Raw genomic sequence first — 17,680 nt, forward strand, 5'->3', positions numbered from 1 at the left:
TCAGAAACAGATCATCAGGGGGCTCTGCATGGCTGATAATGTGGTGAAACCCCTCTTACAGTGTGATGTCAGGACCATGGTTCTGACATCACACTGTAGGAGCCTTGTTGCATTGTGAGAAATAACAGCTGTTTACAGCTGTTTTCAACGGCCAAAAAAAGCAAGCATCATCTCCTTCCACTGACATCACCTGCCAGCAGTAAAAAATGTCACCATTCATGTGATAAATGTCAGAATGTAAATCAGGGAGAGGAAAGATTTTACAATGGGCAAACACTGACTAAATCATTTATACATAATTATTGTAAAAATGAAGCACTTTTTTTTTATCACATTATTTTTAATGGAATTCCTCTTTAAAGGAATACGTAAAGGGACACTTAAGTCAAACAAAAAAAAATGAGTTTTACTCACCTAGGGCTTCCAATAGCCCCCTGCAGCTGTCCGGTGCCCTCGCTGTCTCCCTCCGATCCTCCTGGCCCCGCCAGCAGCCACTTCCTGTTTCGGTGACAGGAGCTGACAGGCTGGGGACGCAAGTGATTCTTCGCGTTCCCAGACACATTAGCACCCTCTATGCTGCTATATGGTATATGATATATGCTATAGCAGCATAGATGGCGCTATTGTGGCCAGGAACGCGAAGAATCATTCGCATCCCCAGCCTGTCAGCTCTTGTCACCGAAACAGGAAGTGGCTGCCGGCGGGACCAGGAGGATCGGAGGGAGACGGCGAGGGCACCGGACAGCTGCAGGGGGCTATTGGAAGCCCCAGGTGAGTAAAACTTATCTTTTTTGTTTGACTTAAGTGTCCCTTTAATCATAGCTAGATTAAGGAGCCACCTAACCTATTGCTCTGATACGCGTGAGCTTTTATTTGTGACACTGATGATGGATTAAAGAATAAAAGATTTTCTATTTCACCCTACCATTTGTTTGACTTAAGTGTCCCTTTAAGTCTAAAAAAAAAAAATTGATATTTACTCACCCGGGGCATCCCTCAGCCCCCTGAAGCTGGATGCTGCCCTCGCAGCCCCGCTCCGATCGTCCTGTTCCCGCCGGCGGCTACTTCCGGGTTCGGCGACAGCCGCCGACAGGCTGGGAATGCAAGTGATTTTTCCACGTTCCCAGCCGCTATACCACTCTCTATGCTGCTATAGCGTATATACGCTATAGCAGCATAGAGGGTGATATAGCGGCTGGGAACGCGGAAAATCACTCGCGTTCCCAGCCTGTCAGCGGCTGTCGCCGAACCCGGAAGTAGCCGCCGGCAGGGACAGGACGATCGGAGCGGGGCTGCGAGGGCACCATCCAGCTTCAGGGGGCTGAGGGATGCCCCGGGTGAGTAAATATCGTTTTTTTTTAGACTTAAGTATTCCTTTAAGTCAGAACTTCTGGTAGCAAAACAAGTGCCACAGGCTGCACTGCCACATGGGTAATGATCTCATAGCTTTGAAGTGCTTTGTGCGGTACAAGTATGGAACACAGAACCACCAATCCAAAATAGGTACAGATCTGACCATCTTATGGAACATAGTGCCACCTTCAGCTAGATATGACTTTGAGCAAGCTCTGTCTGTTAGGCAGTCAGGACTGTCAAGCGATGATGGATCAGGAGAGTCAGGCGGTGGTGATAGGCCGGATTGTCCAGCAGTGTTGGCAATCAGGGGTGCCTCACAGGATGACAGCAGGCAGGGGCATTGATGGCAGTCAAGTGTGTCAGGCAGCTACAGTAGGTATGTCAATCAGGTGTGTCAGTGATGGCAGACAGTCATGTGTGTCAAGAGGTGATGCCAAGTGTTGGCAGTCAGGTCTGTTGGGCATGTCGGGTGTTAATGGTAGTGTGATGTGTAACAGGCCGCGGTGGCAGTCAGGTTTATTTGGTAATGTAGGCAACCAGGAGAGTGAGGTGGAATGGCAATGGCATGCAGGAGAGTCAGGCAGAGATGGCAGATGGCAGACGAGTCAGGAAGAAATGGCAGTCATAGGAGTCAAACAGCGAAGACTATGGGTGTGAATTGGTGATGGCAGTCGGGGCTATCGGGCAGAGATGGCAGTCAGTTGTGTGTGAGGTGGTTAATGCAGTCAGGTGTGTAGGGTGGCAGTGGCAGTAAGGTGTGTTGAGTGATGGCTGTTAGGCAAGCTAGGCAGTGATGCCTGGTGTATAGGCAGTAATAGCAGTCATGTGTATCAGTCAGAGTTGTGTGTCAGCCTGTCAGGCAGTGATGGCAGTTAGGTGTGTCAGTCAGCGATGACAACCATGTTTCAGGTGGTGATGACTGTTAGGTGTGTCAAGCATGATGGCACTCAAAGTGTGCAACGTGGCCGTCAACTGTGTCGGGCAGAGGTGGCAGTCAAGTGTGCCAGTCAGTAACGGTAACCATGTGTGTCAGGCGGTGATGACAGTTTGGTGTGTCAAGCGTGATGTCACTCAGGTGTGTCAGGCAGTGTGGTGTATGACAGGTAGCATGGCAGTTAGGTGTGTCAGTCAGCAATGGCAGCCACGTGTGTCAGCCGTGATGACAGTGAGGTGCGTCAAGAGTGATGGCTTTCAGGTGTTTCAGGTAGTAAGATCTTGTTGGACAGGCAATGGTGGCAGTCAAAAGTGTCAGGCAGAGGTGGCATTCAGGTGTGTCAGTAATGGCAGCCATGTGTTGACATTTAGGTGTTTCAGGCAGTGAGGTGTGTTGTTAGGCAGTGATGGCAGTCAAGAGTCTCAGGCAAAGTTGGCAATCAGGTGTGTCAGTCAGTGATGGATGGCATATGTATCAGTCGCTGATGTCAAGTGTGCCAGGCAGTGATGAAAGATGTGTTAAGAGTTATGACAGGGTGGTGCGCCAGTCAGGTGCGGCAGGAGGTGTGGGGCAGTAATGGCCATCAGAGTTATGAGGCACAGATGGCAGTTAGGGGTTTCAAGCAGTGATACCAGGAGCGTTAGGCAGTGATAGTTAGGTGTCAGGCAGAGATGGCAGTCATGGGTGTCAGGCAGTGATACCAGGTGTGTCAGGTAGTACAACCAGTCAGGTGTATTGGCTGGTGATGGGAGTCAGTTGTGTCAAGCAGCGAAGGTAGTGAAGGGTGTCAGGCAGTGATGGCAGTCAGGTGTTTCAGGAAAAGATGGGAGTCAGTTGTGCCAGTGATGGTAGTCAAGTGTATCAGGATAAGATGGGAGTCAGTGATGGTAGTCAGGTGTCTCAGGTAGTGAAGGCACTTAGGTGTGCCGGTGATTGGCAGTCAGGTGTGTTAGGTGGTTATGACAGTCAGGAGTGTTAGGCAGTCTGGATATGTGGGGCAGTTATAGTCATCAGAGGTGTGAGGGAGAGATGGTAGACACGGGTTTACTTTCAGGCAGTGATGCCAGGTGTGCCAGACAGTAACACCAGTTAGGTATGTCAGGTGGTGATGGGAATAAAGAGTGTCAGGTAGTGATGACAGCCAATTGTGCCAGGCAAAGGTAACGGTCAAGGGAGTCAGGCAGTGATGGCAGCCAGGTGTGTCAAGCAGTGCTGGCAGCCAGGGATGTCAGTCAGTGATGTCAGTTAGGTCAGGCAGTGATGGCAGCCAGGTGTGCCAATGCCAAGCACTAGCAGTGATGGCAGTGAGGTATGTCAGGCAGTAATAACTGTTAGGTAAGGCAATTATGGTAGCCAAGTCAATGACGGTAGCCAGAGTTGTCCGGCAGTGATAACAGGTCAGGCAATGATTTCAGCAGGGTGTGCCAGGCAGTGATGTCAGTCAGGTATGTCAGCCATCAGTACAGCCTGTGACAGGGATACAGTAGCCAGCAGTACAGTCTGCACAGGGACAGTGGCCAGCAGTGCCAGGCTGAGGTCTGGCATGGAGGGACACCTGGCACAGTCAGAGGTGCTGTGACAGACAAGGCTTATTATGGGATACCAGGAGAGGGTATATTATGGGATGTCAGAGGAGAGATGACATATTATGGGATGTCATTTTCACCAGAAGTTATTATGGGATGTCTGCTGATTATTATGGGATGTCAATCTCCTCAGATTATTATGGGATGTATGCTGCTGCTGCTGACTATTATGGGATGTCAAGTTCTATCAGCTATTATGGGATGCCTGGACTATTATGGGATGTCAGGCTGTACAGTGGTTGCTATGGGCTGTGAGGAGACTATTATGGGATGACAAGCTGCCCTGGTTACAATGGGATGCCTGGTACTGGTTGCTATGGGCTGAGGGAAGATTATTATGGGATACTGGTCTTCCCCTGGTTGCTATGGGACCCCTGGTGGCTATTCTGAGACGTTTTAATAGGTTGTGAAGGGAGTATTATGGGATGCCTGATATTGGTTGCTATGGGCTGTGAGAGGAGTATTATGGGATGCCTTGATGCTGGTTGCTATGAGCTGCGTGGGAGTATTATGGGATGCCTGGAGTTGGTTGCTATGGGCTGTGAGGGGACGAATTATGGGATGGCGTGGCTCCCACTGGTTACTATGGGCTGTGGGAAGACTATTATGGGATGCCTGCTGCTGGTAGCTAAAGGCAGTCAGGAGGATATTATGGGATGGCGGACTCCCCGGGACTATTATGGGATGTGTGAGGGGGAGGAGGGGGCGGTTCCCTCGGATTATTATGGGATGTCCGGCCGCCCATCTCTCGGGTAACGCGCTGGTTGCCGGGGTAACGGGGCGGAAGGAGGGAAGGGGCGGGGTGTCCGCCATCACTGCCGGTGTATAGGAGAGGAGCGGGAGAGAGAGCACGCCGGCCCGGCCTGAGGTGAGGAGAAGGAGAGGGAAGCGGCACGGGGGGCAGCATAGTGTGAGAGGGGGGAGAGCAGCACTTAACCCTGGCGACCTGGGCTGTGTGAGGGGGACCCACTTCTCTACACAGCCCCTAATATAGTACTGTGCGTCCCGCTCCCCGCATCACTGGCGGAGGCCTATACTACAGCCCGCAGCATCACACTGACCACTCTCTACCATACAGCCTACTGCAGATAGGGGGGCAGCACATTGTCACCCCTGGATTACTGCTGACCCTGATGGTCATCTATACACAACCTACCCTCCAGATCACTGCCAGGCCTGGCTCCCAACACACAGGATCACCTTCCAGAGCTGGATCTTGGCCTGAGGTGTTTCGGGAAGGCAGGGAGCTCTCTACACCAACCCCAGCATTTGTACACCCAGCACTTTATACTACCTCTGTAATGCCTGGTATATGCCATGCGATTTCTTGTCAGATCGATGTTTTGAATTGATCATTTATAGGTCTGGACAGGTTACTTATGAATTGTCTGATCGCTACTACACAAAATTGGTTGGCAACCTGATTGGATTTGTTGGAAGTTATCGATTTGACCCATCAGCTGGGACACTGCATGGAGTTAACCAACTGTCTTCTGTACACATCCATGACCTCAAACTCCCAATTTATTGCACACTGAGTAGTATACACCCCAACTGCTCACAATCCCCCTCCCCACAGATCCCTGTACTTTATAATCCCCTATAGTCACTAGCCATAAAGGTGGCTACCACCTTCATTGAGTATAGAGTTAGAATTATGTGCACCCAAACGGTGGCAAGCTATGACACTACCATCCTAAGCAAGGCCCTGCTCTGGCACAGTGCTTCAGCTGTCCTGACAAAGCAGAGCTCTTACACTGGCCAACTCCTGATGTGCCACACTCTGACCCTGCCTGCTGGTAACAATGGCACAGCCTCTACATTGTCCACCACATGCCACCAAAATGCAAGAGCTCTTACACTGCACCTTGTTACAAGCCAGGCCTGACATCTGTTATGGCCCACCAGGCGCTGCAACAATTTCCACCAGACAGCGCCACAATGTTAGACTCAAATGTAACCCACTGGGCTTTCCAACAGTGCTGAGCTCCAGTGGTACCCACTGGTCATTCTAAAAAGTTGTAGGAGTGAAACTGCCCAAGGGGAACCCCAGCAAGTGTAGACTATTGACATTTCCTGCAGGGTATCCAAATACATAAATGTAGCAGTAATTTGTACTAGAATAATGGTAAAGTTACTGATAGTCTACTATTGGGCAATATGTATGTGATAGTTTGATGCCCAACCTATGCCTCCCCCCCAGAAAAAAAACAAATTAAGGTTTTGGTGTCTGCGGTACCCATTCTACCAAATTACCTGGTACTTGGAAACCAACAGAACCTGCCAAGCAAACATCAGAATGCCTCATCCCATCTGACCCGACCACAATGCTAGAACCCAGACATTGCTTTACCTGGCAATACCAGAGGTGTGGTATTGCCCTGTTGGCACCCTTGCAGTTTCAAACCCCTATCATTGCTCAGGGGTTCAGAGTACCATCACTGTCCCCTAGTCCCCACAGATGTGTGAGGCTACTGACATAATTTGCCAGACACAACAGTGGCACAGCTCCAATGTCACTCACTTTAGCGCTGAGCTCTGGCATCACCCCACCAGGCACCTAGCCATGTCCTAGCCATAAAACTGTCTACCAGGTGCCCCAATCGTGTTTGAGGCTGAAAACTGAACCTGGATGCAGAACTGTGCCATAAGATGTTGCAATAAAAAGAAAGAGCATTCAGAGTGCAATGTCCATATATACTGCTAATATTGCACAGTTGTTAGCAGCCCAATATTTCTGCAGTAGCAGGGAACCCCCTCTGCCCATTCTCTGGCTGGTAAGGAGCTCTAGAACCCTGCATGTACATATGGCTTGTGGTATCCCAGAATCCTGTAGATGTTTTCCTCATGGCAGTCACATGGAAGGTGTAGTTAACAGATCAGCTGATTCTCTAGTACTATTTTTTTTTTCCTCTTTGGATCAATAACGTGGCAGCACAGGGAATTGTACAGCCACCTATACACCATAACAAAGCTGTACTAGGGGGTGTCGCAGCTACCAGTACACCACAATAAGGCTATGCTGGGGTTGTACAGATTCCTGTACAAAATAATCCTGTGTTGGGGGGAAGGAGAGATGTTTCATAGCTTCCTGTACTCCATAACACGCCTGGGGATCTCTGGCCATCTATACTCATAATATACCTTATCAAGGGGATTGTATGGCCACCTATTTACGGAGAAGGCTGTGCTGGATTTATACCATCGGATACCTGAGCTGAGGGTCATATGTCCATCTCTGTGCTGTGAGAAACTTGTTTGGGGGTATTGGGGATTGTATAGCTGCTTATACACCATAACAAAGCTGTACTGATAATTTGTACAGGCACATCTTTACCATGAGATGGCTGTTTAGGTTTGTATAGCCACCTCTATGCCCTTAAAACGCTGTACCGGAGATGTTTTGGTCCGCTTGTATGCCATAGTGAAGCTGTGCTAGGCATTGTATGATAAAACAGCTCTGCATTGGGTATTGTACCTAACAACAAAGCTGTGCTGGGGATCGTACAGCCACCTATGTTCTGTGCATGCTGCTGCTATTGTGTCCTGCTCGGCCTTCTCACTACTACTCTCAGCCGACCTATCACATTGCACCTCAGCTGCAGTGGCCTGACAAAGGGCTCCGGAAGCTGCATTTCATGTATTGGCCACTAGCAGCAGTGTTCTCTTCTCTGTGAACTTTAGCCCTAGCATGTGTCCCCATTAGGCAGGCCTTTCACAGAGGAGTCATGGTCAGTCTTCTTGCAGGCTATTGAGCTGCAAAGTCCTGAGAGTTGCCATTGTTTATAGAGCATTTATTGACCTGCTTCTGTCCTAAGCTATGACACTTTCAATGATCTGAAAAGAGGCTTGCATGTTGTACTGTGCACTGCATTTCAGCCTGGTAGCAGACAGTTTTTACATTTTATATAGACTTTCATCACGGATAGCACTACACCATCTATCTTGCAATTTTAATGTTGCTGAAAATAACTTTTCTGTATCCCTCTGCAGCCAGCTGTGGCAGTTGATATAAAGTATTCTTTGTAGTCATGACAGCACTCATGGGTTGGTTTTCAAGTTTTCCTTTCTGCCTGTGGGATTGAAAAAGTTCAAGTCTTAAGTCATTACAGTAGAATCCCTTTATAGTACATGCAAAGAGAATAGAAAAGGTAGTTTAATCCTTTTTTTTTTTTTTTTTTTTTTTTTTTTTTTGTATCGCGCCTTTCTCCTGTCGGACTCAAAGCGCTTGCGAGGCAGCCACTAGAGCGCACTCAGTAGGCAGTAGCAGTGTTAGGGAGTCTTGCCCAATAAACTCCTTACTGAATAGATGCTGGCTTACTGAGTAGGATGAGCCAGGATTTGAACCTAGGACTCCTACAACAGAGGCAGAGCCCTTAACCATTACACTATCCAGCCACTGCTGCATACATTGTATATTTCTACAGATACATTTGCTGGGACCTTAGGACTGAGCTGACAGTATCCAGAGGTTTACTATAAGGATATTCTACTGTGTATATAACTTCTATAACTGGGGACTGTCCACACCTAAATGGGATATTTGATTTCAGTTTTTAATTGCCACCTAAGTTTAAACACCCTTTAACCTCTTGACGACCAGCTAACGCCGATTGGCGTAAACTGGTCGTCTGCGGGTTTCCATGGAAACGGCCGCTCGTTCGAGCGGCCTTTCCATGTCCGTTCACGGAGGGTGTCTCCGTGAACAGCCGGAGAGCCGCCGATCGCGGCTCGCCAGCAAAATGTAAACACGCGGGGAGATCGCCGGGAGATCGCCGGCATATGATAGGCTGAAGCCTATCCTTCAATGCGCAGGACGGATATCCGTCCTGCGCAGCCCAGGAAGGAAGAGGTAGGGAGGGAGCACAGAAAACGATGCGGAGGGGGGCTTTGAAGAGCCGCCCCCCCCCCCCGCAAAGCTCAGCAAGCCGGCGGCGATCAGACCCCCCCAGCAGGACAGGAGGGGGGGGGGGGGCAGTCTGATCGCCCTGGCATAATACTGATCTGTGCTACGGGCTGGAGAGCCCATGCATCACAGATCAGGCAAATCACCCCTGGTCGGCAAGTGGTTAAAGTGTTACTATACTTTAAAGTTGTCCCTATATTTGTTTACTGAACCCTTTTTTTTTTTTTTTTTTTTTTACTCTACACTACTGCAGCAATATATTGCAAACTCGCCTGGCTGATTCTGTCTTTTTTTTTTTTCCCCAGATGGCTTATTGCCGTATCAGGGGAAGCGGCATTGCGTCTAGGACCTGCATCTCTGTTGAACTTTTCTCCTACTATAATTCCATGGCCTGCCCATTCTGATTTCAAAAGAGTTGCTGTGCTGCCCAAAAAAACAGATTTATCCCCTAAACAAAAGTCCACAGAAATCAATAAAGTTCACTCCGTGCGCTGTGGTCAATCCTGTATACAGCTTGACTTTTGATGCGATGCACTCCACTGTGCGCTTCCAATGAACACTCCTACAAAAAAAACTCTACAAAAAACAACTTTACATAGCGTAACACTGTCACAACAGGTATGCTGGCATGCCTCACAACTCCACTGTGCAGGTGATAAACAGTGCTCATGCGTGGTGCCCACCACCTCATAAATCAGAAAGGCTCACCAGATATGAACCACCATATCCAGGTGGCAGTCTTGCATAATACATACGTATCACTAGGACCATCAGTGATCATATCCACATCCAAGTATAAAAAGGCCTTTAATAAAACAGATAAAAAAATGTCCATAGCGCAATATGTCAGCTCACAGTAAAAATCAACTGCGCTTCTTGCGCCCTCCAAACTCTCACAAGCTCCCTATAGGTATTTGTCATAACGGCAAGTCTCACGGGTCCAGTGCGATCTGCTTCACCAATCGTCCGCACCACAACCGCTGCGCATAGCCTGAGTGTGGGCCACCGCTGCCCAAAGCCTGCAAAGACAGTTACCATCGCACTAAAGCGACGGCCAGGGTCTGTGCATACTTACCACCTTCCCATGGTATATAGGATTCCTGGCTGATCGACTGTTGAATGAGCAATACGAGAGAAAGGGGGGGAGACTGCTGCACTCACATGTGTTACACAAATGGGAGCAGGGAAATCAAATGCCAAAAGTTCAACAGGTACCCAAGGAAGTACCGCTGCACCAAATGGTAGGGTGAAATAGATAATAATCTTTAATCCATCATCAGTGTTACAAATATAAGCTCACACGTATCGGAGCAATAGGTGGCCCCTTAATCATAGCTAGATTAAGGAGCCACCCAACCTATTTCTCCGAAACGCGTGAGCTTTTATTTGTAACACTGATGATGGATTAAAGAATAAAAGATCTTCTATTTCACCCTACCGTTTGGTGCAGCGGGACTACCTTGGGTAGCTGTTGAATGAGCAGTTGCTGATTGTCAACTGTCCTCAGTGTGTCCATGCCATGCTTCATGCATAATTACTGTCTTTTTAGTTCTAGAGATGACTCACTTTTCTGAGTGCTGATTCTAAGTGCTGAAAAGATTTGCGCAGGGTTGGTAAGCGGTGCAGAGAAGAGGTAGGAAGCAAGATGTGTCTTTAGAGAAGTGAGGAGAACTTTTTAGCAACCAGAATGGGCACACACTGCTGGTAGTGCACGATCAGTCCAGGCACAGAATAACCATTTATACTGGACATGTGGCATTTTGAAAAGTGGCTAACCTCACTCTTACAAAGCCTCTTATCACACCTGAATTGTTCAAGCAGCAACATGAAGTGAGTATATGGAGGCTTCCATATTTATGCTAAAATAGACAGATCTGACAATGACAAATGCCTACTCTGTTGCATGTATGTTCAGGGTTTATGGCTAAAAGTATTAGAGGCAGAGGATAGGCAGGATAGCCAGGCCACTGGTATTGCTTGACATTAAATATGGCCACTTCCATATCCTTCTCACTTCAGGTTTCCTTTAGATGTTGGAGAAAAGGTGATGCCAACTTTGCCAAGAAAGCCGCCTCTATCCTCCTGTGTGCGATGAAAGAAACTAGCGATTGTACATCGATTTACAGCGGCAGCCTGACATCGATCAATATCCAGCATGCTAGATTTTTAGCAGCTCTCTTATGTCAAGTGATCAATGATCACATTTTTCTCCCCACTCTCCCAGTAAACTGCTCTGTCACATGCCACTTGTTGTTCCTCCGCTCCCCTTTATAGAAACAGACCGGTCGATAACCTGGAGGCTAGTGACACATCTGTACAGTGTCGGCACTGTCACCCGAAGGTTTGAGTACCAATCCCTGCCGGTAGACAGAAATGCCTCGGTGTATAAGACTCTAGGGTCGGGTTTCTGGACATGCAACGTCTCTTTTCCAGTCCTATTTAGTCATCTAGATTATGTTTGGAACTTTTCTGTCCACCTGTGCTTGATGATGCCAGGATAGGTTACAGATCCTTTAGGTTGCGGTTTGTAGATCTGTTTGAGGTGTCCCTGGATGTTGTCTGGGGTCCTGCATAAAAGCATTGGATGCTTATGTGCACCAACTGCCTGCTGCCTCATTTCTTCAGAGGGAGGGACAGCATTTGAGTATTGCAAGTTGACAATGCAGTCTAGCTTTAGCAGGGCTGTGGAGTAAGTCAGAGCCATTTTTGGGTACCTGGAGTCTGTGGTTTCATAAGCTTCGGAGTCGGGTGATTTTTTTTTTTTTTTTTTTTTTTTTTTTTTTTCCGTACCAACTCCACAACCCTGGTAAGTATTAGACTAAGGAGTCCGTCTAGGAATCGGGGCAATTTTGGGTACCTGGAGTCAGTGATTTCATGCACTGAGGAATGGCATGATTTGGATTTTTGTACCGACTCCACAGCCCTGAGCTGGAGGCCTGGTTCACACTGGCTCTAAAAAAACGGTCTGGTTGCATATGTAATGTATGCGAATGGACCCAATGCTAATCTATGGCTCAGTTAACATTGGTCAGTATGGATCCATTCTCCACGCTCTGCTGAACGGACCGCAAGTTTGTTGTTCTGTTTAGAACACAGTTCATTCTTATGACACAAGTGAGTGTCTGTACAGCAGTTGCTGCTCAAGCTGGACATTTTATATCCTGTTATCCCTTATTGCTTCATGCCCATATCAAGCTTTAAAAAGTAAAGATGTTAAATGTTGTGCCTGTGCCAGGAGGCTTTCAATGTTTGACTTCAGTTAAGCTTAAAAGCCCGGGTCCAGCTTCCCATGCGTATGATAGGATTAATTAGCTAAGAACAAAGTTTTGTGCTTTGCGCTTATGTTCTTTTTGCAATGTATCTGATGAAAGCACTTTGCTAACTATATCCTTTAGCTCCTTTTCCAGTTGAGTGTTGCATTTTGATTTGACATCCTAGCTCTGGTTGCTGTAAAATTATTTCCCTATCCCATTATCATCCGTATGCAATGCTAAGGGGGAGGAGCGGTGGGTGGGAGTGCCAGAAAGTATGCATTTTTTTTTCCTTGTGATCATAAATCACATGAACCTTCCCACCTCTACCCTATGCTGCTGAGGGGTTGTCCCTGTGTGTGAAAACCCTTCTTACACACTACTGTAGCCAGGGACATAAAGGGGTGGAGGCCTGGGATCCAATGGGAGTGATTTTACAGTGCTCGCTGTTTTCCGGCGATCTGCGAGTGTTACACCAGTGTAACCCCATGTAGATGGTCTCACTCAGAGCGCTGTGATTGCAGAGCGTGCATGCAGCGCTTTGGGAGCAATCCTGGCGCGATCGCATCAATGGCTGCAGAGCAATCGCGCTGGGAACGGTAGTGCAATTACAGCACTTGCATGATTTGGGAAACGGCGTTCCCGGATAGCACTCGTGGATCTAACAGTATTGAAAGCATTACAAGCAGGACATAGTGGTGAGAGGTATATGTGACTGGGGAGGATGTGTGAGGAGTATCGTTTTATTATTAAAGTGGACCAGATCTTTAGCAAAGGACAGAAGAGAAACACCCTGTATGTATTTAGAGTTTAGCCTGCCTAATGCCCCTAACTAATCACAACTGTAATTGTATTCCTCAGCTGTGTCAGCTGGGTGACTCAGGAGAGCAGCTAAATTAGTAAACAAAGGACGTTATCAATAGTAGACACTGCTGAGATGCAGTCGTGCCAGCAAAGAGTTATCCCATCAGCAAGAGAGGTAGAGGGTGGGTGGGGTCACATGATGGCTCTGTGCTCAGGAGTGAAAGCTCTTCACTAGTAAGGGCCCGTTCAGATCACAAATGCGGATGGCCATGCGTGCGGACCGCAACGCGTACGAACGCATGGCCATCCGCGTTTGTGTGCGTTGCGTGGCTGATCCCATCACTGAAAAGTGAAAGGGACAGCCACGCGTTTTAGCAAAATCTGCGTGCAGCATGCGTTCCCGGACCGCACAGGTCGAACGCATGCAGTGTGAACATCAGACATTGCACTCTATGCAATGTCTGATGTCGTGCGTATCGGCCACCTGCACGCGTTTCCAAAACGTGGCTGGAAACGCGTGCAGTGTGAACGGGCCCTTAGGATGGTCCATCAGTAATTCGTAGTTGTCAACTCTATGCATGGACCAGTCAAAATGCTACAGTGGTTGCATTGGACTGATGTGTTTAAGCTGCATACATTTTCATCAATATAGAGTTATTTGCTCGTTCCTATTCACTAGCTGGGAAACACTAGCTGCCTCTTTTCTGAAGGTATCCCTGGGTCACATGACTTATGTAAAGGTGTGGTCTCTAGAATGACTTCATCAAATATGAAAATGTTCTAATGCCACAGTCCCTTATTCACTTTAACTGGCAGTCAGAAATCCCAGAGAGTGAACCAGGCATTTAATCTTCATTTGCAGCCATAATCTAATACAAATCTTGAACCCTGCTGGTCATGTTTGCTCCTGTAGTTTCTGTAGCTTGATGCATGTGAGCTGTGATAGTACTGTAGTCCTCGTTTGGGTTCTCATTTATTTAGCTGACTGATGGACTCCTCATAGTATAGCTGACAGGTGGGCTCTCTTGTTTTGCTTTTTGTCTAATTCAGAACTTTTCTCTTATTGCAGCCCTTTTTCCTGTGACCGACGGTGACCTCTCCGCCATCCTTTGGATCATACTCTCTGCTTTGTGCCATTCGCTTCTTCAGTCATGGCTTCTGGACTTGGACCCTCCTCTCCGGGCAGTGATGGCGAAATAGAAGTCATGCTTAACAGTGGCCTCCACCAAGGTAGAGTGAAGGATGTGTACCGCTGGTTAGCGCTATTGTTAAAGTTGAACCCTAGCATGCTATTAAAAAATGAAGTGAAAATTACTGTCTGACGTGGCCGTTCCTCTGTATGAGTTTCCAGTGGGGGGGGGGGGGATAGGAAGTTTATTTTTTATGCTCTGCACAGGCTTACTGGAGGCCTGTCTGAAACTAGGGTTGAGGTACTTGGCATCACTGCAAGAAAATGGAGTCCTCTATCTGCAGGAACACTGCTGAAAAGCTTTCCCAGAAAGGACGCACTCTGTGGGCCACTTTCCAGCATTAGTCTTGCTCAGGGGATCCTTACTGGTTAGGCGCTGGCTTCAGCTAGTATTCGAACCATGGTCTTCCATGTTAAAGGAGCAGTATGATGAAAATCATCAAATCAGACATGTGGATACGTACATATAAGATGTACATTTTGTTTTAGAGTAAAATGCTCTGTAAATGTATTTCTATGTAGTTGTCACTTACAGTATGGGTTTGTAACTTTTTAAATTTTATTCTGGTGGTTCTTACCTATTCTTATGGGGAACCCAAATGTTTCCTTTATTCTTTATAAAACTCTCCCTGGCAAGGATCTCTGCAGATATGTCATCCTCCTCGGTTGCTCACTATTCTGGCTCTTGGACTGCCATTAAATGGTTTTAAAACTAAAGAAAACCCGGAGAATACCCCATGAGGAGGATGGATAAAAGGGCACCTGAAGTGAGAAGTATATGAAGGCTGCCATATTTACTCCCTGTTAAACAATACCAGTTACCTGACGGCCCTGCTGATCTATTTGGCTGCTGTAGTGTATGAAAAAAACATCAGGAACAAGCATGCCTATAATCGTATCAAACGCCTGATCTGCTACATTCTTGTTCAAGGTCTATTGCTAAAAGTATTAGAGGCAGAGGATCAGGACAGCCAGGCAACTAGTATTGTTTAAAAGGAAGCAAATATGGCAGCCTCCTTATACCTCTCACTACAGTTGTCCTTTAATCCAAAACGTTTTGGTAAGATGTCAACAATCAGATAATTAAAAACATAGGCCTCTTATTCCAGGGGTGGCTGGACTGCTTGCTTGTTGGGTGGTTCAGCCTCTCGGATGCCAGGCACAAGCTCTATTGGGCTACAATTGCTTGCAGCAGAATGGCAGCGTTTGGTTGCACAGAGCATTAAAAAAATTGGATTTGTCCAGAATCTGGTGGATTTGTACTAAGTAAAAAAAGTAATGTACAGTGCATTTTACTCTGGATCAAATGTACATTTTATATGTACGAAAATGCATGTATTTTAAGTGATTTCACATTCGAGATCCTTTAAAATCTAGGTAGTCTACCTGACCCATCACAAATCTGGCAGGGCATGGCCACCCTTTATATGTAAACAAGGCCAGAATATGCAGGTTGATGCTAAAAATGGTCAATGAGATGTTTATAACCTTGGCTTGTGTGCCCATTTAATGCACTTTCTATGTAGCCTCTGTAAAATTGCCATTCTTACGTTTATAAAGTGTGACTGTCTGCCTCTTCCTGCCTATATAAAGTGACCAAGGCTACGTTCACAGTGCTGCGGTACGGCGTAAAGCCCGCTTTGTAACATGGCTTGCCACACTGCACCGCCTATCCAACGTACACGCAGTATAACTGGCTGTGCCATTATAATGCACTGTAGGCAGTGGGCTACCATAAAAGTGCATGTTTAATTTACAGAGAAGCATACCTTTCATTGATTGGATGCTTCACTGTGCCCGACGCAACACGTGGATAACACGCAGTTCCACTTTCCCAATCTGATGCGTTCCTGCTGTGGCAAGGAATGTAACGTTGATTGTGTAGGCTAATTGTTCCCACCTTCAGTCATACAATACGGTCACCAGCCTTCACATAAACTAAACCTCTTGCCAGCGTGAGAATAGTATCCCAGAGCTTTGCATAGTATCAGTATTTGTGCTTGCTGCCTATATCAACAAGTCCTGTTTTGTGTTTTACACTGTAAAAGCCATGGTTGTAAGCAGGACAAACCTTTCATAGGAGGTTTGGATGGCCCTGCCTAGGAGAACTCAGAGAAGCATGTGATCGGTTTGATCAGCTGATAGATTTGTAAGGCTCTGACTTGCTGTGATGACTTCCTGGTTTAATGCATGATCACAACCAGCAAGTCAGAGCCTAATAAATCTATCAGCTGATCAAACTGATCACATTCTCTGTGAGTTCTCCTAGGCAGGGATACCCCTAGTAGGTATTTTTACATACAGTGAGGATGTTAGAGGCAGACTCCGTGCTTGGGCACCCCAGTGTGAGATTACAGTTGAGAATAAGATGTGTGCTACAGGCCACTGCAAAGTAAACGGGCAGCAGCCAATCTCTTATTCCATCTTTGCCTGCATTTATTGTAGGCACATGTTTGATGCAGGATTATCATGTCAGAGTTCTGCTTTAGTAACATCCGCTATGTGTGCGGTATTGCTGTAGTTCCCATGGCCAGTGCCAGCTTCCTTCTTTTGGATCAGCCCTTTATCTGCTCACTGCAGACTGAGACCCTAAACAAATGTAGCTCACTGCTGAACGTTGGCCAGAGAATTAATGTATTTGGTGGTTTGGCTTCCACCACAATGCAGCATCCTTCTGCTGAGGTCAAGCAACCTGATCCTGCAGAGACACAGCTTGTCCTTCCCTGGCCAGGCAGCCTCCTATAAAGGATTATCCTTTTACATTCCATGTAGCTGTGATGTATGGAAATCGGATTTGGTCTTTTGATGGTACTGCGTATAACCAGACATGTTTTAAAGGACAACGGTAACGAGAGCTATATTGAGGCTGCCATATTTATTTCCTTTTAAACAAAACTATGTTCCTTGCAGCCCTACTGGTCTATTTTGCTGCAGTAGTGTCTGAATTGCACCAGAAACAAGCATGCAGGTAACCTTGTCAGATCTGACAATGTCAGAAACGCCTAATGTGGCATGCTTGTTCAGGGGTTATGGCTAAAAGTATTAGAGGTAGAGGATCAGCTGGATAGCCAGGCAACTGGTATTGCTTAAAAGGAAATTAATATGGCAGCCTCGATATCCCTCTCACTTCGGGTGTCCTAAAAGCGATGTATGTACTAGATGGAAGACGTTTGGGGCAGTCCGGTGATGACCTTACGTGTACAGGAGTGTGGCTCCTCCCCTTTTCCATCATGCATATGCATAGTGCCGTCGTCTCACTTCCGGTGCACATAGCAACAGTACACGTTGTTTGGCTGAAGTCTAGGGATTCATCGATGGGGCTTTTTCACACTAAAAATCGCGATTGGGTTTTTTTTTCTTCTTTTCTCTGTCTTTTGCTATTGCTCCCAATACTATACATGCAGCACCATTCAAATGCTGCAGTGTGAATGATTCTATAGGGAGCCACTGCACTAGCAAATGGGCGATTGCAGCAGAATCACCCGCAGTGTGAAATAGCCCTATGAACTTGTTCATGCAAGGCTGCATACAACATGGAACTCGGAGACAGTCTGTCCAATCCAGGAGCCAGCAGGAAATGTATGAGCCGGATCAGTTAAAAACAGGTGGAGAGAGACTCTAAAATGTTTTTCCCTCTTGGTTAAAGTTCCCTTT

General features: G+C 47.0%; 1 protein-coding gene across 7 annotated transcripts in view; it reads left to right on the top strand.

Annotated features, from left to right (window-relative positions):
* Positions 1-4,639: 4,639 nt before the first annotated feature.
* CHD4 (chromodomain helicase DNA binding protein 4) overlaps positions 4,640-17,680 on the top strand; it is a 69,022-nt gene continuing 55,981 nt past the window's right edge. For all 7 annotated transcript variants that reach the window (XM_068257676.1, XM_068257679.1, XM_068257678.1 and 4 more), the window contains exons 1-2: positions 4,640-4,744; positions 13,907-14,067. In XM_068257676.1, the coding sequence (XP_068113777.1) occupies positions 13,989-14,067 (79 nt within the window). In that variant the 5' untranslated portion in view covers positions 4,640-4,744; positions 13,907-13,988. The remainder of the gene's footprint in view (positions 4,745-13,906; positions 14,068-17,680) is intronic.

Source organism: Hyperolius riggenbachi, chromosome 10, assembly GCF_040937935.1.
Source record: "Hyperolius riggenbachi isolate aHypRig1 chromosome 10, aHypRig1.pri, whole genome shotgun sequence".
In the NCBI taxonomy this organism is placed as follows: domain Eukaryota; kingdom Metazoa; phylum Chordata; class Amphibia; order Anura; family Hyperoliidae; genus Hyperolius; species Hyperolius riggenbachi.